Here is a 23,948-nt window from a genome sequence, read left to right as displayed (position 1 = left end):
CAGTATTTTTAGAAACTGATTTCCTGAAGAAGAGAGGATAATCAAATGTTCTTGTTGCATTCAAATAAGGTATTTGTTAGACTCCAGAGCTGGGCTAGTTTCTTTGCTATTATTCTTCTTTGAAAAAGTTTTTGTTACTTTGAGCTGCAGAACCTCATATTTTTTCTTTTTATTATCCTGTTAACCCCCTTTTTTTAAACCCCACAAGTTTCCAGGCATTGTACCAAGCCTGAGGTTTCAGGTTGCTGGTATTGTGTTCAGAAAATTGAAACTGCTAGAGATAAATTTATGTATTTAAAAAGCTCTGAAGAGGAAGAAGTGGGAAGTGGACAGGAGAGGGTAGGGCAGAGTAAAAGCTGGACAAGGAGTGCTGGAAGGGAACAGTGTGCTCTGTTTCCCCATTGGACATGATGTTTCCTTTCAGAGGTGCTCTGTCTTCTCTTGCTCGTGGGATTTAACCCCATACAGCACTACAGGCTGGGCAGAGTGGCTGGAAAGCATCCCAGCACAAAAGGATCCCTTGGGGGAAAAGGACCAGCTGGGGATGCTGGTCATCATCTGGCTGGACATCAGTCAGGAATGTGCCCAGGTGGCCTTATTGGCATCCTGGCCTGTATCAGCAATAGTGTGGCTGACCCCATTGCTCTCTAAAACTCCTTGAAAAGAGGATGTAGTGAGGTGGGGATTGGTGTCTCCTGTCGTACCTGCAGTGAGAGGACAAGTGGAAATGGCCTTAATCTGAGACATGGGAGATCCAGATTACATATTAGAAAAAAAAAATTATCACTGTCAGGGTGGTCAGGCATTGGAAAAGATTGCCCAGGGATGTCACCATTCCTGTAGATGTTTAAGAGGCATCTGGAGCTGGTGCTGGTGATGTGGTTGAGTGGTTTAGGTGTTAGAGTCATTGTCAGTGCTGGGTGGCTGGTTGGACTTATTGATCCTAAAGTTGTCTTCCAACCTTGATGATTTTGTGATTCTCAAAGGGCTATTCTAAGTGGGATATGGCAGATGACAATGCAGGAAATGACAGAGTAATGAGATGGGCTTTACTTCTGAAAACACCAGAGCTCTGCTTACTCTTCCATTAATGCTTGAATGGCTCAAGAGAACGAAATCCACTTGTCTGTTTGGGATGTGTGGATCCTTGCTATTGACTTAATACCCAAGGAATCCCTTTTGTGACAGTGGTATGCTATGTTCCATAGACTATCTTTGCTGCCTATAAATTTCCTTTCCATGTGCTTAACATAAATTAATATATTATCCTTGTTACGTTTTGGTCATGCTTTGAGTAATTGCTTCCCCCTTTCCAATAAGGCCTGAATGTAGAGGACAAAGGTGTTTTGACTTCAGCTGTTAGTCTAGCATGAAGGTAGTTCCTTTCAAGAGAGCTGTGTGCACAGCTTTCCGCCTCTTTATCATCAACCTACTTGTTTTGTCTGCAATGGAACCTTTCCAGTAAAATAAAACATTGAGGCTTTTTTGGCTGTTTGTCCTCCAAAACAGCCCTTGTTTGTCCCATTTATTTTTCAAGAAAACAGATATATTTTCAAACTGAATGTCTTGTAGATTCTGACAGATGAGGAAAGAAGGGGTTAGTGTGTGCCTACTTCACCAGCCTTTATACCTGATAGTGTTCCTTTTCTCAATGTTTTCTCTTTATCAAGAGACAAGTCACACTGGATGGCAGAGTGCATTTCTCATGCAAACAGTGTTAGAAGAGAAGGATTTTTATGTGTTTGTCAGCATGTTGACACATCTGGCAGGGTGTGACTTGCAGAGGATTAGTACCCAGCTCTTCTAAGAACAGAAAGTTAGAAGAAATCTCTCAAGTACTGTGGAGACAGAAACAACCATTTGTTTGTAAAGTGCCTAAATCAGGTTGCAGGTCTGGAGTATCTCAATGTTGGACTCCATTTTTCATCCCCACAAATATTACTCATAAATTTGTCCCGATTTCTCTGTTGTTCGCCTCAGATCATGGTCTCTGGTGGTTGCTCACAGGCAGCAGCTGAAAGGCTCTCTGGTGCCTCCTCCTCCTGTCTGTAGCTGTTGGTATCTCTCCACATGCCTGCATGCTGCAGTCATGCTGCTGCCTCACCAACCCCTGAATCATTCTTGTCCAAATTGACTTATATTTAGCCCTGTTGTTCTGTTCCCTGAATCCATCTGGTCAGCTGCGTGACAAATTGCTGTTCCCTGAATGCTGTCCAATTTGTAAATAACAATTACCACAACTTAGGGACCATGGCAAACATTTCTGTTTAGAGGTGAAGTTGTTGACATGTCCAGTGGACTTTTCTGACACGTACCTGCACCCCAGCCTTGTGGCAGGATGGAAGAAAGGTGTGCTGATGATTTCTAATCTTTCTAGAGCTACTTAGAAATCATTTTACAGAACTATTTATGGGCAGACAGGCTGGGTAAACACTAGTCCCAAGTTGGCTGAAAGTTTCCTCACCTCCAGTGAGGCTGCAGATATTGTTCCAATGCAGTCCATGGAGTGCCCCAGGAAATCACATCTCTGCAATGTCCAGTGGCTTCCTTTGCAGTTCCTGGAGGCTTTGCGTGTCCTTTCAGCAGCAGCTTCAATAAGTTGTAAGATTCTGACATCCTGAGTAAATCCTTATGAGGAAAAAACTTAGCTTACATATTTTTCAAAGAAGCTTTCCGCTTCTAATTTCATAGGGAGAGGTACACCGCTGTCTGCCCCAGACATCTTCATTTTTAAATGCTTTGTCCTTGTAAATTGACAGGCATTCTAAGACAACCACAAAACTAAAGAAAGATTTTTCAGTTGGCTTGGGGAAAATTTCTTGCTTTTCAAGGAAACTGTTTTAATTGTACAGAACCCTTATCCCTCACACTGTTTTTTGGCCAGACTATTTACTGAAAATGCGTAGGAAGGGCTACTTAAAATGCCTTTGTTTCTAATGTCAGACTCAAATGTGGACTTGAAGTTGGTTAAGGAGCCTTCAATTCCTAGGGAAGCAAGATCAGCAGCTAACCTGTCCATTGGCTGGACATTTAATCTTTTTATTTATAGAATCTGTATTTTTTTAGTAGGCATCAAGGAAGCATCAGATAATATTTCTGAGATGCAGAATTTTCCTGCCTTTTCATGGCATTGACTTATCCTTTTTCTTGTTTTCTTTCAGGCTTCCAAGATACCACAGAATTGTTGCCCACTTCTTGTATTTGTGAATCCAAAAAGTGGTGGTCTAAAAGGTCGGGATCTGCTGTACAGTTTTAGAAAGTTGTTAAACCCACATCAAGTCTTTGAACTTACCAATGGGGGCCCACTGCCTGGGTAAGTCATCATGTATAAATTTTTTTTAATTTACATTGTTTTGTTATTTTTTTAAAGGATAACTAGATTAATTTATTTTGAAGATCTAAATTTCTTCTGTTCTGTGCCTGAAGATGAGGGCAGTGATCATTTCCTTCTGACTGTTCTTATTGTGAGAACATATTTAAACTTTGGAATTGTCTAAAGAAAAAGAATAGAGTAGTTCCTGATATATATACTTCTGTCAAATCTAGCAGAGTCTGGCCCTGGGAAAGTAATATATGCACTTTACAGTAGTACATATTTAATAATTATTGAAAATAAATTTTATAATCGAATGTAGATGGAAAGAGAAGTGTAACATTTCCTGATGATGGTGGATTTTTGCTTTTATTTCTTCTGATGTTTCATGGGAACTGCCAGGAAAGTACAATAAAATTTTCTATTTTGACTCCTGAAATTTGGCCACAGTTGCAGAATTAGCAGAGTTTGCCTGATCACAGCTGCAACATTTCTACAAGGAACAGAACATAATGTGCTTGTAGGAAGACAGGAACTGATTACTTGATTTAATGAACCCCACTTTGTTACAGCTTCATAAAACAAAGTGATGGTTGTAGCCTATTCCTCATTCCTTCACTACTACTTTAGTAAAAAACTTGTCATGACAGGATCTTCAGAACAAAAACTTTGTGGGAAAAATGCAGCTTATGTAGGAGACAAGATAAACAAGCTACACAAACTAATTTTCCTGTCAGAACTGTATAATTCAGTTTTCTTTTTAAGGCACTTCAAGCAGCAAGTTCAGTAAGGAGTTAATTTTGTTTTGGCTTTGGAATCTTTCTGTAGCTTTATGGCAAAATGCTCCCACTTGTTCATTGCTTCTTGTCCAATGGGAAATAACAATTATTTTGCATGATATGTTGGTATGTAGGATGAAAAGCCACAAAAGGTAAGCATCACAAGGAAAACAGTACTATGAAGAAGAAAATGTACTGTGATACCTATGACTAAGTACAAAAACACCACCCATAATCAACATCTCCTCTAGGGTTTAGAGAGTTACAGATGTTCACATTGAAATTATGACTAGTTACGTCTCCATTCCCTTTAAAAAGGAAGTGATTAACCATTTAGTACTGTCTGTGAAGAATCATAGAGGAATATGGTTTTTCACTCATTCTAAAATCATCTTTATCTACAACTTCATATTTTTCTATTAATTTTGTTGAATTTGATCCAGAAACTGATGGTAAAGGGGCTTGGGCAGAAATCAATAGTACCGTGTTATTTTAAATAGTATATTGGGATTTGCATTTCCTATATTCCATTGTAACTTTTCTTTTCCCCTGTGCTTTGCTTCACAATGGAGGTTTCACACGTTCTCCAAAGTCCCCTCCTTTCGAGTGCTGGTGTGTGGAGGGGATGGCACTGTTGGCTGGGTCCTTGGTGCCCTCGAGGAGATCAGGCACAAGCTGGTGTGCTCAGAGCCCTCAGTTGCCATCTTACCTTTAGGAACAGGTGAGAATCACAGTAAGAACAGAAGCTGAGCACAGAAGCCCTTTGGAAAGTTTTATCTTTGTCTGACACAGGACTCAGTTTTGCAGCTAAGATTCCATGAGATTCAGTTCTGGCTGGTGCTGGAAAGTAAATCACAGTATCACCTTTACAAGAAAATGTCAGTCATACTTTCAGAAAAACAGCATCAGGAGAAACAAGCAGCAGGAGTGTCGATATGTATGTGGGTGAGTGGGCAGGAGTTGGGAGGGCACAATACCCTCCTCCTGATGACTGGTGTCTCAGCTTCACAACAGGCTTTTCTACCACTTTGTTGTGGAAACACTCCAGTGTCTGTATGCAATGGTAAGCACATTGTGCAGACACAACACATTTAGAATCTTTAGATTGTAAACACAAAAGAATCCTTAGATTCTTTTTTTTTTAGTTACCTCTTCCTTCCAAACAAATTAATTCTGTGACTTGATTGGAGCACCTTAGTGCAGTATGATTTGTAAAACAGGGCTGATGCATCAGTTATGAAACACGATCACATTTTGGTTTTCTTCACTGTTGCCCAGGTAATGACTTGGGGAGGGTCTTGCGCTGGGGAGCTGGCTACAGTGGGGAGGACCCATACTCCATTTTGGTTTCTGTGGATGAGGCGGATGATGTTCTCATGGATCGCTGGACTATCCTTTTGGATGCAGAAGAGCCAGCTGAAGGTGCAGAAAATGGCATTGCAGAACCTGAGCCTCCCAAGGTGAGCTGAGCGCCATTTGGATGTGATTCTTAGGAACTGTTGCTCTAGTGAAAATCACAAAGAAGATGGGTATTAACATAGTTTAATTTTTACTGCTCACTTCTTGTTGTGCTTGGGACTTACCGAGCTATTTCCTAGTGAATACAGCACATGTCTGGACCTATGTTTCGGTTCTGGCAGGGCTGGTTGACTGCAGAGCAGCTTTTGTAGCTATTTAGCAAAAAGCATCTGATAGAGGATTAATGAAAATATTCACATGGCGATGGCATTCCTATTTGCTTCAGCTGGAAAGCAAATGATTTCTCAAATAAGAAAAGGCTATGGAAGAAATGCCAAAACACACTTGTAAAACTGGAGTGTCAACCAAAAAACACTCCCTTCCTGAAGAGGTACTCTCATATTTTCTTTTACAGTTTAAGAAATTACTAGGAGTTGGTAGCATATACAGGAAGTAAATCCTTCCATCATCTTATTGCTATTGTGTGTCTGTATATGTGCCATCTGTTGTTTGCTTTTTTTTTTTCTTTTGAGTGAAAGCTGCTGTCACTTGGTTCATATGAGCTTGTTTATGTTTAGGAAAATAAAAATATTTATTGTAGATGGTGATTTTGGAGCTCTATGGGAATCCTAGTTCAGTCTCTTTTCAGATGAAAGGAAGAAATTGGATAAGGAGCTTGCAAAAAAAAAAAAAAAAAAAAAGAAATCATAACAATGGTAGCAGTTGTCCAAGATTTTAGTCTGGTTACTGGAAAATTCTAGGTATTATGAGTCAATTGGAGAATTTAAGATGCTCAGGTTCCAGCTATTTTTTTTCTTGGTAGAGACAGGGTCTTATCCCATCTGCTTTTTAAAGGTGAAGGATGAGAGAGAAGGCCTAGGATAAGAGTTATAGAATTAACTGGCATGCAAAGAAAGATTTAATGGAGGAAATGGTTGAAATCTGTAGAAACTTGAGGCTGGCATATAGGGAGCTAGTTAAAATGCAGCTGAGTAGAGGAAGTCAATTTGTTCATTCATCTGGTATAAACTGGTCACCTTCCAAAGTAAGTAAGAGTATCTTCCCTATGATGTAATATAAATCCATGACTGATGCCAAAAATAATAGGGGCATTAGTATTCAGCAGCTTGTGAAGTTACTGCGTAGAATTGCTTTGAGAGGTTGAGTTGGTTTTATTTCTGTATTTGTTTTTATTTCTGCCTTATTATGCTTGTTATTTTTAATTAAAATAGTACATTTTGAAGTTTCTGATACTTTGGAAATAATGACTAAGCATGTCAACAGTTGTTCATGCAGCTTTATTTTTAGTGCAGTGTTTCTGGAAAATGTTTTTTAGAATCTGTCAAGATGCAAGTAATTTGGAAGAATCATCTGCAAAGCTTGCTTTTGTTGAAAAACTTTGGAACATCTTGGTTTTTCATTTATAAATGTAAGCAGGAAATTATACCTTTTTTTTCCTTTTGGTCAGATTGTACAGATGAACAATTACTGTGGTCTTGGCATTGATGCAGAGCTGAGCTTGGACTTTCATCATGCTAGAGAAGAAGAGCCAGGGAAATTTAATAGCAGGTAATCCTGGGGAATCTAGGTATGAAGGTCACTTCTCTGGTATTGCATTACTTCTAATTTACACTACAAATTATAATCTTAAATGCTACAGGTATCCACTAATATTGCTTGTGGCAGAGCTGGGACAAGGAGGAATTAAGCTAGCCAGGAAGTCACAGACACGGAATTCCTGTGTTTTGTTGGTTTGGGTATGGTTTGGGGTTCTTTTCATTTACTGAGAGAGCACTAAAGCAGTTTTGGAAGCCATGTCATTGTTATTCGGTATTCTTAGTTGCCAATAGCTGCATTGTTGAGTTTAGTGAAATTTTGAGATAGTGGAAATATCTCAAAGCCTTTAGCAAGAGTGAGGGTATGTGCTGCTACATGAACAATTGCCACTGTTCGAAAGTATTCACAACTTTGACTGTACTTTTTCCAGTTTTGCCGAGTGCTGTTGCAATGCCTGCATGCTGGTCTTAAGGATAAAAAACACTCTGTATCTCAAGTGAAAATGTTATTAAAAATGTGTTGACAGAGACCTTCCTCCTCTCTGGCATGCACATCAACCAGTAATGGGACTTTTTCTTCTTCCCATAATTCCTGAAACTGATGAGCAAAAGAAATAATGTCTGTGTAATTGATCAGTAATTCCTTATAGAAACAGGTTTTGTTTGCTTTCCTGTATGTTTGTGATTAAATGCCTTCTAAATTGTCTCTTGGTTGCCAGAGTTACAGCCAGTTACAACTATGTGGTGTTCAAACTGTAACTATTAAAAATATTCTCTGACCAGTTATGAGTGCAATGATGTGTAATCCAACCTATCTTGTAGTGTTCTGCCTATCATTACAGGCATTGCCCATGGTGTTTTTCTTAAAAACTGACTAATACAGTTGATGTAAATATAGGTGGTTCCTGGTACATAAGTTGCTGTTAGCCACTGGTTTGCATTTTCAATATGCTTGACTGACAGCATCATAGGTAGAAAATCAGGCAATAAGTTTGTGTGTGACAACGTCCGTTCTAGTAGGTGAAACTTTTCTAGATGGACTTGTGCAGTTAATATAATGTACAAGTTATGTTCATTCTTTCTTCAAAATATACTACTCCATATTTGCAAAGCTGCAGCACTTCAAAATATGCATTGTCTTCTTATTGCCTCTGCATTTAAGGGATATGTTTTGATTGTTATTGCCCTATGTGAGTTTAATCCCTGTCATCTTCATCTCAATTATTTCTGAGTGTGCAGCATCCATATTGCAGTGGGCAATGTCTTGGTATCATTCTTGCAGGATGACTTGAAGGACTTGTGGGAAAGAAGATAATTAATTTCTTTTCCCCAAATCTAAAGGGCTATGTACTTCTGAAAAGGAAACATGAAATAATAAATTGATACTGAGATGTATTTTTGCAGAAGCCAAAAGCTTGTTCATGCTAACAGTGCTGACGCATGTTATTTACTTTGACTGCCTGTGAAAATGACTGCTAAAATAGTTGAATTTATGCTTCCCCATCGTAAGCAAGTGCACACTCTTGTCAGTAATATCAGTAATATTTTTAATCATTTCTTGTAAATTAACTAAAGATGGTATCTACTTAATGCAAGATGCAGCAGCTGCTGGCAGGCGAACTGGCTATTCTTGAGTGCTGAACAGGAAGTTTTGGGTGGTGGCAACAGAAATTGCAGGTAGTCCTTGGAAAAAATATGGGCTTGAGTGCTCTTCTGAAGCACGACCTTAAACTGATAAATATTTCAAATCTGTGTTCTCTGGCCTCACTGAGTAGAGTCTCTTTTTATGCTCTGGACTGCTTACCTTTAGCTAACAGCTTAAAGTGCAGTGATAACACCCCTGCAGGAATTCAATGCTGATCTTGCATTGCAGGGCAGATAAAAATAGTGTGTATTGTGACAGTGATGGTTTTTGCATTGGGGTGTGCCAAACTATATGAGTTTTTTTAACAGTGTAAAATGTAATGACAGGGCATCTTCCTTCATTCACAGAATCACAGAATGGGTCAGATTGGAAGAAATTACAGTGGTCATCTTCTCCCACCTCCCTGCTCAAGCAGGGTCGTCCCAGACCACTTGGCACAGGATTGCATTCCAGATGTTTCCTGAATATCTCCAGTGAGGGAGACTCCACACCCTCTCTGTGCAATCTGTTCCAGTGCTCAGTTACCCACACAGTAAAGAAATTGTTCCTCATGTTCAGGTTGAACTTCTATGCGTCAGTTTCTGCCCATTGCCTCTTGTACTTGCTTGCTGCCTGGCTCCGTCTTCTTGGCACTGTCCCTTTAGTTACTTACAGACATTGATGGGGTTCCCTCTCTTCTTGAGGCTGAACAGGCCCAACTCCCTCAGCTTTTCCTGGTTAAAGAGATGCTCCAGTCCCTTAATAATCTTTGTGGCCCCACTCCAGGAGATTCATGTCTCTCTTGTACTGAGGAGCCCAAAACTGGGCACAGACTGAACATGTACCTCACTAGGGCTGAGCAGAGGGGTAGGATCACCTCCCTCAACCTGCAGGTGATGCTCTTTCTAATACACCCAGGATCCAATTGGCCTCTTGGCCCCCAGGACACATGGACATGGACAGCTAGTGGTTCACCAGGACCCCCAGGTCCTTCTCCTCAGAGCTGCCTTCCAGCAGATTGCCCCCAGCCTGTGCTGGTTCATGGGATTATTTCTCCTAGGTGCAGGACTCTCCCTTTGCTTTTTGTTGAATTTCAGATTGTTTCTCTCTGCCCATCTCTCCAGCCTGTCAAGGTCTCTGAACAGCTGCAGAGCTGTCTGGGGTATCAAACACTCCTCCCAGCTTTGTGTTATCAGTGAACTTGCTGGCGAGGCATCTGGCTCTTCATCCCAGTCATTCCCAGGGGATCCTGGAGCAGTCTTTAGGATTGCATACTACAGAAGAGATCCCATCTTGCTTGTACCATCCAAAATGGCAGGAGATTGCTGTGGCAAGCAGTTTCCTAAATGCAAGGTTTGGGAGAATATTTTGCACCATTTAATGCAAGTTTAGACTTATTTTACAGAGATATACAGCTGTTCTGCAGTTACGGCACTGTGAAGTATTCTTTCAGTTTCTGAAGGCTTTCTTCTTCATGCAACAAAAATTCATATTTCTTGGGGATACTGGAAGTGTTGTGTTTCCTACTGATAGTCCAGTATTTTTCAGTTGTATCCAAATTAGACAAAAGCTGTCTTAGCATAGACACATCTTGCATGGAGTGGAAGTGTATATTAAATGGCGTTACATGAGATACCTTTAATTTGGTGCTATTTTAAGCTGTTAGGACATAGGACTAATCATTTCCAATGTAGTAATTTAAGATAACTGACAAGTCTGAAAAGTCTCTGTCTGAAGATTTGGCTGTAACCTGCATTGGCTGTCTTTACCACTTTAATGTCTACAGTATTTAGATGTAATGCTAGAGAGATTTTGCAGAGTTGAATTACATGTACTAGTAGGGTAAAATAATGGAAATTTATGCTTTTTATTTTAAGGTTGCCCTGAAGGCCATGTATCCAAAGGTTTCCATTATAGAAGAAAATAGCCTGTGTGTTTAACTATCTTTTGTTTATGTTATTCTTAAAATATTTTGCCATTTCTAGGGATGCCATAAAAATCTTCCTCATCTTTTTTATTCTAAAATTAGATATGTTAGAACTCTGTCACAAGTTGAGATTATTAAGCCTGTTTTAAGTTTCTGCAGCTAAGTACATTTCAAATTAATTAAGAATGTATAAAGCAAAAAGTTTCAAATGTTTTTTTGCCATAAGTATTGTAGCATTACTTGAGAAAACAATTTAAAATTGGTCATGATGACCTCTAAGTCTTAATCAAAAATGTAATCTTCCAGCCCAGGAGTTTACATTTCAAAGAGGCATTGTATTCAGGCAATGCTTCAAGAAGGGACAATTTTTATGTCATAAAATTGCACAATCTACACATGCCTCTACAGCAGAATCATCCCTTAAGTAAAGGTATGTAAAGTAGCAGTTCATGGTTTATGCTTTGTTTTTATGCAGTAACGCTAGAAGAATTTGAAATGGGTTTTAATTGAAAAACTCTTTAAATACATCTGCTAGAAGACAACAGTGGTATACATACAGGGAAGAGTGCTATGCTTGGCCTTACCTTTTAGTTACGAGATCCTTGTCTGCTCGTAGGTTTCACAACAAGGGAGTTTATGTGAAAGTTGGACTGCAGAAGATAAGTCACACTAGAAACCTTCACAAGGACATAAAGCTGCAAGTGGACCAGCATGAGGTGGAGTTACCAAGTATAGAAGGACTCATCTTCATTAATATACCCAGGTAAAAAGATGAGGAGGGATCCCTTGTAGGTGCATGCTGGACTGGGTGTGTAGAATTGCTGCTTGGTATTTGAGCATCAAATGCCAGATGGTTAGGTAACAGGTAACAGGATCAATGACAATCGACCTGCACACACTTTCTGACATGCTGGGGACCATGTACCTAAGCAGTTCCTGCAGTGAAGACCAGATGGATTTCAACTGTCAAACACTGCCCAGGTCCTGGGCAGGCAACTGGTCAATATACATGGAGTATGTGATGCTACCTGGGTAGCCATAGAAGACCACAGTTCAGATACCTTTACAGGCCTATGAGTGCTTCCTTGACACCTGCAGGGGACTAGAGTAACTGTTGTGTAATTCCATAGGAGATCTGGCTTCCTCAGATGTGATGTTGATAGAGGCAGGATTTTTGTTTGCACAAAACGAGCAGGTAATTAGTCCTGCCATACTATTATTTTTTCAAGTATCATCTTGTCTTAAACACCCTGTATCTCTTTGTGTTTCAGTCACAACGTTTTATTCAAATAGTCCTTTTTACATGTACACAAATATATATTGCACATGAGAGCTGTGAAGAAGAAAAGATCCCAATTAAGTGATGAGTAGTTCATGTGGCCAAAACAAAAAGCAAGTGATTTGAGTGGGAAGGGTCAGTACTGCACAAAAAGCAGCATGGTTTAAATTGTCAGAAGCATTTCAGAGGACTGAAGCACATGAGTATCTGCCTAAATACAGGTGCTTTTGGCCAGGTACAAGAATGAAATCTTGATAACTGTTTTAGCTTAAGTTTCTCTTCAGTAACTTCCAATATTATCAAGACAATTAAGAGCTATGTTAAGTTCTTTAATCTTGAAAATTAAGGGTTAGTTTAGCTGTAACCTGTATTTCCCAGCAAACTAAAACTCTACAGCGTTACCTTCTTCCTGTTTACACCTTTTCTTTCCAACTGAAACTATTTACTTTGCTCCTTTTATTACTAAAAGATCTGATAAAAATTCTTCCAGATTTTAGAAAAAGAGTTCAGGCTTTTACAATGCAGGAAAACTGCTCCTTCCAGCAGGGGAGCAGAGTGTGTAGCTTTTGAAGTCTGAGAAGCCAGCCACCCATAGCAGGGCACCAGGGCGGTCCCTGGGGGCAGACCACAGGTGGTCACTGGTGTGCTCTCCACACAGCTGGGGCTCTGGGGCTGACCTCTGGGGGTCTGAAAGTGACAACCGCTTTGAGAAGCCGCGCATCGATGACGGCCTGCTGGAAGTGGTTGGCGTGACTGGCGTCGTTCACATGGTGAGTTGGCATCCCAGTAAGCACAGAAGAAACATATTTTGTGGGACAGACTTATTTATGTGACAAACAGTCCATTGCAAGTGCAATTATGCCTATTTGTTAAGGTTGGGTGAGAAGAAGTAATAGGAATTGAGAACTTGTTAAAAATCCATGGGGAAATATTTCATGACTTAAATAGACTTTGAACCAAGTAGAGAAACATACATATGTGCATAATATATATAAAAAGTAATACATTTGTATATATAAAATACAAATATATGTATGCATTATGAAATGCACTAGCTTTCTCATAACAGGTATCACAGTGTCCAAATGGAATGGTTCATGGGATGAAAACAATATTTTATTTTAACATTACGAAAACATGCACCCTTCACCTAGTGTATTTGCGAAAAGTCTTGTTGTACCTCATCACAATCACAGTGGAGATTCCATCAAGACAGGTTGCTTTCTAACACATCACTAAAAATTTGATACTTGCTGCTCTTGATTTGAATGCTTCATCAAGCAGGTGGTATGCTGTTCTGCAGAGAATATTATGACTCAACCTATGCAATTCTTTTTTAATTCCTTCATGCATTGCGTATTTTTACAATGGTTTGCTATTAGTAACTCAGTCCTGTGGGATGGTAGGTTATTTTTGTCTTCATATCTTACCACTGTATAAAGAAATCTGCTGCTGAAAAAGTATATTTGGTCAGGTAACTAGAAACAACTAATCCATAAAACCACTAAAAATGGAGCTTAAATTTCATGGAGCTCAATCTTTGTTGTTGGTCAACTTTATTTTGTAATTTAGATCTTCTAAAATACACTAAAGAGTTGTTTTGGTAGAGATCCTTAAATCTTTTGTGAAAGTAGAAGCAGTTTTGGAGTATAAATGTTAACAAACCTGTGCTTTGGATTTGTGATATTAAGGTTTTTACTTCCACATTTGGAGTTGAGTTTGGAAGAAATCCCTCTGATTAATAAACTGCTTTTAAACTTCGGAATTTTACATGTGCTGAAGTCTATGTGTATAATTAGGTGTTTTAAGAAGTATTTACTGTGTTACAGAGGGAGAAGCAAAAGCAAACAAGACCTTTGTGAGTTGGCTCCTTGGCCAACCTTTGTGTACAGCTTTGCTTTGGGAGTTATTTTGCCTCCCACAGCCTGCAGGGAAGTTCTCCTTCCTGGACTAGCTGAAATAATTAATGCAGGGCCAAGAAAGTCACCCTAGTTTTGGCTAAGCAGTTTTTTAGCTGGATCTTAAAATGTCAGGTGAGAATAAAATAATATCCACCCAGTTTAATTGCAGCTAGTATTTGTCCTTCTTGTTAGTTGGAGTAATTGATATCCTGGCTTTTATTCCCTAACAGGGTCAAGTCCAAGGTGGTTTTCGATCAGGAATACGCATAGCTCAAGGCTCATATTTCCGTGTAACACTCCTAAAGCCAATTCCAGTACAAGTTGATGGAGAGCCCTGGATTCAGGCCCCTGGCCAGATTATAATTTCTGCTGCAGGACCAAAGGTACTGGGTGTAGGTTTCTCTTAGCAATTTGACTTTGTCCCTGCACTACATGTTACCATATTATATTGCTTGTCCGTGTTCTCATGCTTAACCATAAGGGAGCTACTTAGCACCGTGTGGTAACTGACACAGCAATTTCTAAAGAGGACAGTTTGAGAGCTCTCTACAGTGGCTCAGATGAAGCTCATGTTTAAAAAAATAGTCCCTGAGCTTCGGCCTAGTGATCCAGTTTTTCCTCTGTATTGAGATCTGCAGGTAGTGTTGCTTTTCTTGAAGCAGCACAGTTAAAAGGCCATGGTAGTAGTGCAGTATGAAAGGTAGGAGTCAGTCTGCTGGAGAAGGGAAGGTCTGTCAGACAGTAGTAGCAAAGGAAAAAAATTAGTAAGAGAGGAGCCAGGCCTGTGAAAAAGACTTGGGTAATCAGTGTCTGTTTTTTCTTGATTATCTCAGTGTGTACATAAAAGACAGCATCAGCTCCCTAAGAATTTAACTTCTCTATTGACTTTGAAATTGTGAAATAAACATTTTGCAGTAGGTGACTGTGGTGCGCACCAGTCTGCACATTTGCCTGCTACCTTTGTGATGCCTTTTCAACTCACAGACACATGATGCTATAGTAGTTGTACTAGGAGGGCTACCAGAACAATTGCCCTTCCTGAGGAGAAGTGAAAGAGAAGGTCATATCTCAAAGTTTCAGTATATATTAAAACTTTGTTCTTTTCATGAGAAGAAGTGGGAGGGAAAGAGAGAGAGCAAACCTAACTTGTCCTTCAGTGAGAAACATTTCTTCTTCTTCTCCCAGGTTACTGTCTAGCTATCTCTATATATGGGTATGTATCTATATATATATGTATGTACAGGAATGTATATGCACACACATATATATACATAATGTGTATATGTGTATGTAAAAAAAGCAGTAAATCTTCTGGCTTTACAAGGATAGGTGCACCAGATAGTTGTGTATTTATATGTTTTTCTGTTGCAGTTCAGCTTTTGTCTTTGTTATTAGTTCGTTGCTTTAGATCAGCCAGTTGATGACTACAGATACTTTAATACTCACTGTCTTTTAAATTTTTCGATTCTAGGTCCATATGTTGAAAAAATCCAAGCAGAAGCAGAAAAAAACTGGAAGCCTGAAAGAGATGAAAGTGGATAGCACGTCAGTCTCTGAAGGAGGACGCAAAGGGGAGACCTGTGTTCATGCCTATGGTAGATACCACCCTGGTCCAGTAAAACCGAGTGCAGACAAGTTGTGAAGAGTGTTGCATATGAGCATGCCTTTCATTACATTTTGATAGTACTGGGTTCTTCTTTGTCTTTCAAATATGGTACCTCATTGTCACAAATAACTATTATGTACCACTTGTCTCATCTGAAATGTTTACTTGGGGTTGCTCTTCTTTAAGCTATTTTGCAGCCAAACATAGATTCCAAGACGCTGAGATTTCTGCATTTGCCTTCACAAAAAATCCTTCCATCCTCCCAGTTCATTCTTAAAGAAAATCATTCCATAGATAGTTTTTTGGTTTTTTTTTTTTTGTTCTATAACTGAAAATGTATTCCTTTAAATTAACACTCACAATGACATCCTAACGAAAAAAAAAGGAAAAAACATGAGCTACTGAGAGCTCCTTAGGTCAGTCCAAATAGCACAGCTGAAACAGTACAAATGTAAAGAGAAAAACACAAAACACAGGAGAGGTTATTTCTGTAAAAGGATCTCAATGCACTGGGAAAAGAGAAAGTGCTAGAACAGTTGACTCAAAATATTTCAGAGTGTTTACTTCAACAGTATTTGGACAGCACGAATGAAGGGGAAACAGCATGTAGAGAAATTTTTCAACTGTAGCTTAGTTTCTCATTATTTTAGCCAAAACCAGTTTTAAAAGACATTTGAATTTCATCATCTACAACTCTCAAAATAAAAAAGGAACAGGAATAGCCAAGGCAAGGCTATTCCTGTTATACCCATTATTTTTTATCACTGAAACCATTATCTTTGACACCAGACTCTTTTGTCTTGACTCTACTTGAGTTGTTTCATTTTCATGAATTTGGACTGTTACATAACAGCAAGCTCAAGAATCATCATTAATTAGGTTAAAAGAAGTACCACTTATGTTCAATTAAGTAAGCATGGTCATCTGTTAGAGCTAAACTGATGTACAGCATAGCTTTACTGAGGAGCCTTAGCATCTAGGCTTCAAATAACTGGGAATGTAAGAGTCATCATGAAAATTCACTTACCTCGTTAGTCTTCTCAAGGTGGGTGTTACTAGGTGTGTGCCCAGGGAGACAGTGATTGTCTTTCCTCACTTGGATGACTTTGTGGTCTTCAGAGGGTGTTTCTCCGTCAGTTCCTGAGGCCCAGACCACCTCTCTGTGTTTACCCATCTGCTGAAGCTGTGGCGATCCAGTACTTTTACAGGTTTGTGCTGGAGTAGCCGTGCTGGTCCTGCCATACACCATCCAGATCTGCTATCCATGGCTATAGTCATGTTGTTCTTCACTCATATCTCTGCTGTCTCATCTCACCATGGTTCCCCAGGAACTGAACCTTTCACTTTCGGGTCAACATCATACACAAAGGGCTCTGTGAGCCACTTGTGGGTGGCGGTTGAGGCCTGCAAGATTTTACCACTTCTCTGCATCTGCTGCTTGGAGCTGCTTAAGCCATGTTGGCTAGAGCCAACTTAGCCATATGGTGTGCTTACTTGTCTTCTGTTGCACAGTAATAACTGTTTCAGCTGTGGGTGGCATGAATTTATCACTTGAGTGTTAGCCTTAGGAGCATTCCTCTTGCCAGTGTGTCTAGAAAAACACCTCTAGCTGCTTTGGGGGACTTAAGTGTAACTTTGAAATATGCAAAAGCTGTTTTGTGATGGAACCAGTTACATGCTGAGGCAGTTCTTCCTGGTCTTGTTGATGAGTCTGTACTCCTAGCACTGTGACGGCTTCAGCAACAGCTGACCAATACATGTGCTTTGTGCTTTTTAGTCATGGTGCAATGAGAGTGTGAATGTCATCTATAGTAACAGAATGATGTAGCTAAAGCTATAAAGAGAGACAAAACAGCTATGGAAAAATGGCAGATGCTTGAACCTTCTCCTTTCAATGTAGTGATTCCTTCTCAGTTTTCTGGAAGAGACACAGTTGGAGAAATTACTTCTGCTTTCAGTGAAACCTTTTCTTAATTGTTTAAATTAATAATTTAAATTTCGGGATGTTCTTCAGGTCCCACAGTGTGGACTACAACTTCACTTTCATTGAACATGAAAACTGGATTCATGCTATGAAGGAAATAGTTTGGATAGAACTAAAAGCCTTGTCTTCCTGATCATCAAAGACAGGGTTGTCTTCTTTAGAACCTGGGCGTGAGGGGTCAGCTGGACCTCTTCTGGCATCTTGGTACCAGCATTACAGGTAGGGAGGATCAAGTATTGTATTTCAGGATGTGCACTCTCCAAATGAAGCTCACAAATTAGAGAGGAAGTCTGGAACAGGCTGCTGCTTCATAATTGTCAAGAAAGAGAGAGAAGCTGCTTTGTATCCTTGCAACAGCAGAATGAATGTGTGGTCTACTTTCCAGTTACAGACTAAGAAGTGGAACCTGGGCTTTTTGTTACAGAAAACATGCATAAATTTTAAGATTTCTGGTACTGACTGTCTTCTGCAGCCCAAATAAATAAGGCTGTCTCACTATTTCTCCAGGTATATATAATCCTGCATCATGTAGCTGACAGTGTTTCAAGTTCTTGGTAAGGACGTGTTTGTCTCTCCTTTTGCTCTGTATCTGTTGTCTGAAGTAACATGAAACTCCCTGGAACTCTGTAAAAGCCTGTTTTGGGATAGCATCGTGTTAGCAAAGTGACTCTGAATTATGAGTGTAATCTCTTCCCAGCTTCCAGAGGGCATCCTGGTGGAGGGCAAGAAGGCTTTGAGTTTTGTTCCCTTTTCTTTTTTTCCCAGAAACCAACTGCCATGTATTTGAGCAGATGAGTGCCACACTGGAACAAAAACATAGTTTAAGAAAAACACTTAGTATACAAGGCCTCTGTGCATCAAAAGATGATGCTTAATCTGTTTTGATGACAAAACAGATTCAATTGAGATAGGAAACCCCCTGTAAAGCTTTTAAAAGGAGAAACCCACTAATTAAACCCTCTATTAAGATGTTCTAGTTTCAGATTCTGTAAAGGCCATTATATCAAGAATATATGTGTGTGTGTGTGTATTTTTTTATCACATTTTCATTTAATATGGTGTCTGAGAAGGCCTAGTATTTTCTTCCATGATATGCAAGGCCTGCATGAAGGGAGGGGATAACTCTTTGCAGTTAATATGAAACGTTTAGACTTAGCCTTTTCACTGAACATAAAAATGCAGTATAATTTATGTGACAATGGGCAGATAGATGATTCTTCATACTGACTGTTCGAGTAGTATTGTGTGAGAGCCTAGTGGTCACATGGCCAAGTACTTTAAATAATGCAGCAACAAAAGTGTTGGGGAGGAGGCTCAGTTCTGTCAAGACAAGTGTTAAGTAACATCAGTGACATAGGACCAGGAGCTGTAACTGTGGACACTGAAGAGATGTAGGCTCCTTGCTATCCTGAGCACACACTTTCATCCTCTCTCCAATGCCTTTTTAACCTTGCCTATAAACCATGGCAGGCACAAACAGCACAACTAGCATCTCTCCTGCTGAGGTACACTCTCCTGACCTTTTACTTGTGTCCTACTTAGGCATTGCCAGCACTGGGGAGAGAAGAGTCCTGAAAACTCTAGTTCCTTTCAAATACCACAGTGTTGCAGATTAGTGTAGGTGGTCAGTTGCTTAAAATATATTTTCATGGATAAATGTATTACCTCTGCCTTTAATTAGTAGAACCAAAATTCAAAAGCTCATCCCTGAGATACGGGTGCTACTTCAGAAAATTTGCTGCTTTTTTCCCCATGGCTTTTACCCTTGATTTGTACAGTTTAAATTGCTGGTGTTTTCACTGCATTGATTTTTAGATGAAAAGGTTATTTTGCCAAAAACCTTTTGTTTATATATGTGTACATACATGTGTGTAACATACATGTGCACACACCCTTTAAGAAAATGCCTTATTGTACTTCCTTCCACAGTGCCTAATTATACAGCTTTTGCCCTGTTACAGCATTCTGATAGCACTCACTTCTGGATCTTTCTTTCACCGATTTTGGACATGAGGCAGTACATGACTTGTACTTTCCAACAAGACATGATGGCAATACAGTGAAAGCACAACTGTGTTTAGAGTACAGTTTCTGCATGTATGTAGTTGGACCTCTGCATGTTGTTTCTAGATTTTAGTTAAGTATCTGTGTTTCTAAAACTGGTGGCAATAGCTATTGTAGCATTTTAAAAACTAGGAAGAAGCTGTCACTGCAAGACTTACCTAAGCAACAAAACTAAATTAACTGTTACAGACAATTGTTGTTAATCTTCGCAGTTACCCTCTTACAAATATTGTACTGATTTCATGTCTTTAGAGCAAATAATGTACTTGATCTGAATGTCAGCTGTTTCAAATTGTTCAGCATTTATGCATGCATGTGATTCTGTAGCAGTCTGTTGGCATATAAACGTTATTGTCCAATGAAACCTCTTTTTGTGGGAGGAGAAGGTAAGAGGAGCTGTTGTGATGCTTAAAAGGGGCGTACATTGAAGACACAACAGATTTGGTTACATATGTATTTAATAATGTACCGACTGTAGGTATGCTCTGTCTTGCATAGTCTCCAGTCCATATTCCAGCACCAGTACTGGGGGCTCATTGGAGTTGTGCACTGGCAGTAGATACATTTTCAGTCTGCACCCCATAAGTCTTCCTTACCACCTTCAAAGTGACTGTACATCTTCCTCTTTCTGCCAGGCTGCCCTCCTGCCTTTTGGACCTAGTTCTGTACCAAAACTGGTAATGAAGGTATGAGCATGTGCTGGTGAATGTGTGTGGAGAGTGGCGGAATAGAGTTCCTGCTCTGAATGCTGCTCTGTGAATTTAGCTTGAACTATTCTTTAATTTCTACTTCAGCTTCCACTTTAGCCATCTAACAGCTGTACAGCAAAAATATGGCAACTACTGAATTGCCTTGGATTCACCAGGGACAAAGTTGCCTAATTTTCAGGCTTTGATCTTATATGCATCAGAGTACATATAACTTCATTATACTTTTTGCACTTAACAGAAAATATAGGTTAGATAGGCTTAGGGTGTGGCAAAATTGCAATGTTTGTACTTTTTTTGTAAATATGGGGATGATTCTACAAATACAAAGATGCACTTTCAGATAACAATGAGAACAAGTTTGTAGAATACAATTGTTTAGGAGTTTCTCTGGCTGCAGTGTTCCTGATCCCCATCCATGTCTAACACTGTGTTCTCCTTGAAAGCCAGCTTGGGGATAGAGATGGCTTCTCACATTGCAGAATGTATTTATTGCTGACTGACTGAACGTTTGTATAAGTTTTTGAGCAAATTTGCTGCTATTCTAAGTTTTAGCTTTTGCTAGACTGCTTCTGTAATGTGTAAAATGTTCAAGTTTTATTTATAATGTCAACACTTACTGATTTGACACTTAGTTTCAGGAGATGTCCAGGCAAAGCCTTCATTCCTTTTGCTGTTTAATGGTTTTGTTGTGGTTTCTTTTTTAGCAGTGTAGGCATCATATGTGTGGGGTGCAGTGAAATTAATGCAAATTACTAACCTTAACCTGCAGTTAGAGTGGCAATTTCAATGTTTACAGGACAGAGACTATTGATTGTAAACCCATACATGTTCACTGAAATGGTGCACTCTTTGTGTGTTTTGGAAGCACTGTTTCTGCTTACTGTGGTAATTAATGAAATAGTTGCCTTCTGGTGTTAGAGTCCTGGTTATGTTGCTTTGGAGAGATTTCAGTGTGGGTTATGGCTTCTCTACCATGGACTCACAGGACAGAATTTGTACTGATACAAGTGTGTTATATTGAACATATTTTCTGAAAGAGTGACTTTATTTTTTGTGAAGATAATTTATGAGACAGATCAGTGCTGAAAAAGTTGAAGTCTTGAAATAAACATTTGTAGATATTAAAGATCTATCCCAAAACAAAGTATTTTTTAATAGGGCAGTGTTACTGGTGTAGTTATCCCTCTGAGCTCTCCTGGCAGCATACCCATTTAGCATGTCACTCTGCACTGATCAAGTATTTTTTTTAGGGGACAACCTAATTTCAGAACATATGGCTTCTTTATATTGTGCATATCCCCTGTTACACCTCTGGCAGCAACTCCCCACATTAACATCAGCCATACAAGGCAGAACTTATCCCCATACAGATCACTGCAGGTTGAAGAGCAGAGAGCCTGCCTTTGTACTTGACTCCAGAAAGGTTGTAAATCTGGTGGCTGGCTGGCACTTACAGTCTTCTCTCACCATCAGTGTGCCACACAAGCTCTTTTGCTTTCTGAAGGCAGGCAGGCACAAATCAAGAATGCCCAAATCAAACTGCTAATACCTTGTCTCACCATGGCATCCATTTTTTAGTGCTGCTTACCTTGCCAAATTGAGTAGCAAGAGGTGCTTGAAGTATTACTGAGTATTTATTGTGTAATTCTTGGGTGCTTATAAAGCCTTCACTGCTATTTTAAAGCAAAATTTGGGGATCTGTAGCATAGCAATAGCTGTATAACTCTAGCATTCCAACATGCCCAAAGGAAGTTATCTCTGTGATAGTTTAGTTAGCAATGGTATAGCTAGCAGCAATCAGTACTTGAATCTACAAGTTCTGAATATTGAAAGACAACATCTCTGCTTTGAATGCAAAACATTAGAATTTGTAATTCACTATAGATTTCAGCATCTTTCCTAATTAAAAATAACTGATTACATCTTAATTCTTCTCATACCATAACTTAACTATTGCTTAAATAATTGTTTTTCACCTCTGGTTATTAAAATAATCCAGTTTACACAGTTGTATGAATGCTGTTTTATTATCAAGATTCTTAAGGTGTCTCATAGCATTTCTTGTGGATGTTCTAATACATCAGTAATAAATAATCCTGACACAATAAACTAATGTAAGCTGACAAGTTATTGTCTAGTGCTTATTCTTTGTGCATCTGCCTAATTCTGAGAGAAAAAAAAAAAAAGGCAGCCTAAATATAAGCATTAAAGTGGCTGAAAACAGTTTCCACACTCTGTGCCTCAAACCAGTAATGTGTTATCACACATTTACTTGTGGATTGGTCTCAAAAATAAGCTTTTAATGATGTAACTTGTTTCTCAGTGCCGGCCTTGCAAATGAGACGTGTCACTATATTGTGGTAACTTGCATACAAAAAACATACCTAGTGTACTAATAGATTTTTTTAAAAAGTAATTTATAAAATATGGACTTTCCTCTTATTTAAATATCTGTTCATCCCTGGGTTCTGTTCTTAGAACAATTCTGTGTATATTTTGCAATATGTGTTTTGTGTTTGACTGTACATTTTGCACTAATATGAAATATTGTATTCTAAGTATTATTTACAAGTTCTAGGGATCTGTAACTAGAATTTGCTGTGAACAAATACAACATCTCTTCTACCCTGGATGCTTGTGGAGTAGTTATGCTTAAAAATAGCGGAATATACTTCTGCAGAAACAAACATATTTCATCTCACCTGGCACTGCTTTTATAGGAATTCTGTAGCCTTGCTGTTTGAGATTGGGTTGTGCCCTGTGAAAGGCTGGCTGTGTTTTAACAGTATGATTTCAAATGTTTTCATTTGTGAGACAACATTCTAAGTTTGATCCCCGCAACATTGAAGCACCTCTAGAATCCTTATTTCTGTGGTTAGCACTGTAATTGGTTAAGTCTTTCTGTGATAGCACCACGTTTACTTTAATGCACACAGACTTATTATAATGATGATCCAGATTTTCCAAGGTATTTTTGTACAATTCTTTGCCCTGTTGCCCTTCTCCAGAAACACATGACCTGTTTTTCAGGCCCACACATAGCCTTGTGCTAGGCTCAGGTGAGCAGTGGTGGGCCTAGCCTGCACAACTCAAGAGCCAGACCTCATGGACCTTGGCTTAGAGGGACTCAGCTGGGACAAGTGGAAGGGCTGTCCAGTGAGCCAGGTCCAGGTGGAAACTGCCCCACTGTGGGCGGACAGCTCACGCCTCCTTGGGGATTAATGTCTGCCTTTCATGGCTGGGGATGGGCGGGGGTCACTCAGTTGGACACCTCCACTTGGGGTATACCTGCTGCAGTAACCTTGCCTCTGGCAATGAGAAATTGGATCTCCCTGCTCTGTTCAACAATTGACTGCAGAACTGGGGAGGCCTTGGTTATGTCCCGAAACCTCTGGAAAAACCTTACTGTTCCTTGCTGGACTTCAAATCAACAAGCTCTGAAGCAGCTACAATTACATTTAAATCCATACATGGAAAAATTCAGTTTGGGGCTACAGTTCTGGGAAAAGAGAGGAAGCAAACAAAACACTGACTTTCATTCGGAGAAAAGAAAAAAACAAACCACAAAACATTCAAACCTGAAATGAATTTTACCACTGCGCTCTGGGCTGAGAGAATAGCAAGAGGAATTGACAACTGCCAGCAGTCCCTCCCTGCCCATACAGTCTGGCTATACCACTTTCTCATCAAGGGGAACTGGTGTCTGAGAATGGGAAAGATAGGTTGGACAGTGTTAAATACCAGTTT

General features: G+C 39.5%; 1 protein-coding gene across 1 annotated transcript in view; it reads left to right on the top strand.

Annotated features, from left to right (window-relative positions):
* The window catches only part of DGKQ (diacylglycerol kinase theta), an 87,630-nt gene extending 64,799 nt beyond the window's left edge, over positions 1-22,831 (top strand). Inside the window, exons 16-23 of the mRNA XM_032744075.3 lie at positions 3,162-3,313; positions 4,665-4,813; positions 5,371-5,552; positions 7,019-7,119; positions 11,274-11,420; positions 12,595-12,706; positions 14,068-14,220; positions 15,309-22,831. Coding sequence (XP_032599966.3) covers positions 3,162-3,313; positions 4,665-4,813; positions 5,371-5,552; positions 7,019-7,119; positions 11,274-11,420; positions 12,595-12,706; positions 14,068-14,220; positions 15,309-15,479 — 1,167 coding nt within the window. The 3' untranslated portion in view covers positions 15,480-22,831. The remainder of the gene's footprint in view (positions 1-3,161; positions 3,314-4,664; positions 4,814-5,370; positions 5,553-7,018; positions 7,120-11,273; positions 11,421-12,594; positions 12,707-14,067; positions 14,221-15,308) is intronic.
* The last annotated feature ends 1,117 nt before the right edge of the window (positions 22,832-23,948 follow it).

This window comes from Taeniopygia guttata, chromosome Z (assembly GCF_048771995.1).
Source record: "Taeniopygia guttata chromosome Z, bTaeGut7.mat, whole genome shotgun sequence".
Lineage (NCBI taxonomy): Eukaryota > Metazoa > Chordata > Aves > Passeriformes > Estrildidae > Taeniopygia > Taeniopygia guttata.
This window is presented reverse-complemented; position numbering and strand designations above follow the sequence as displayed.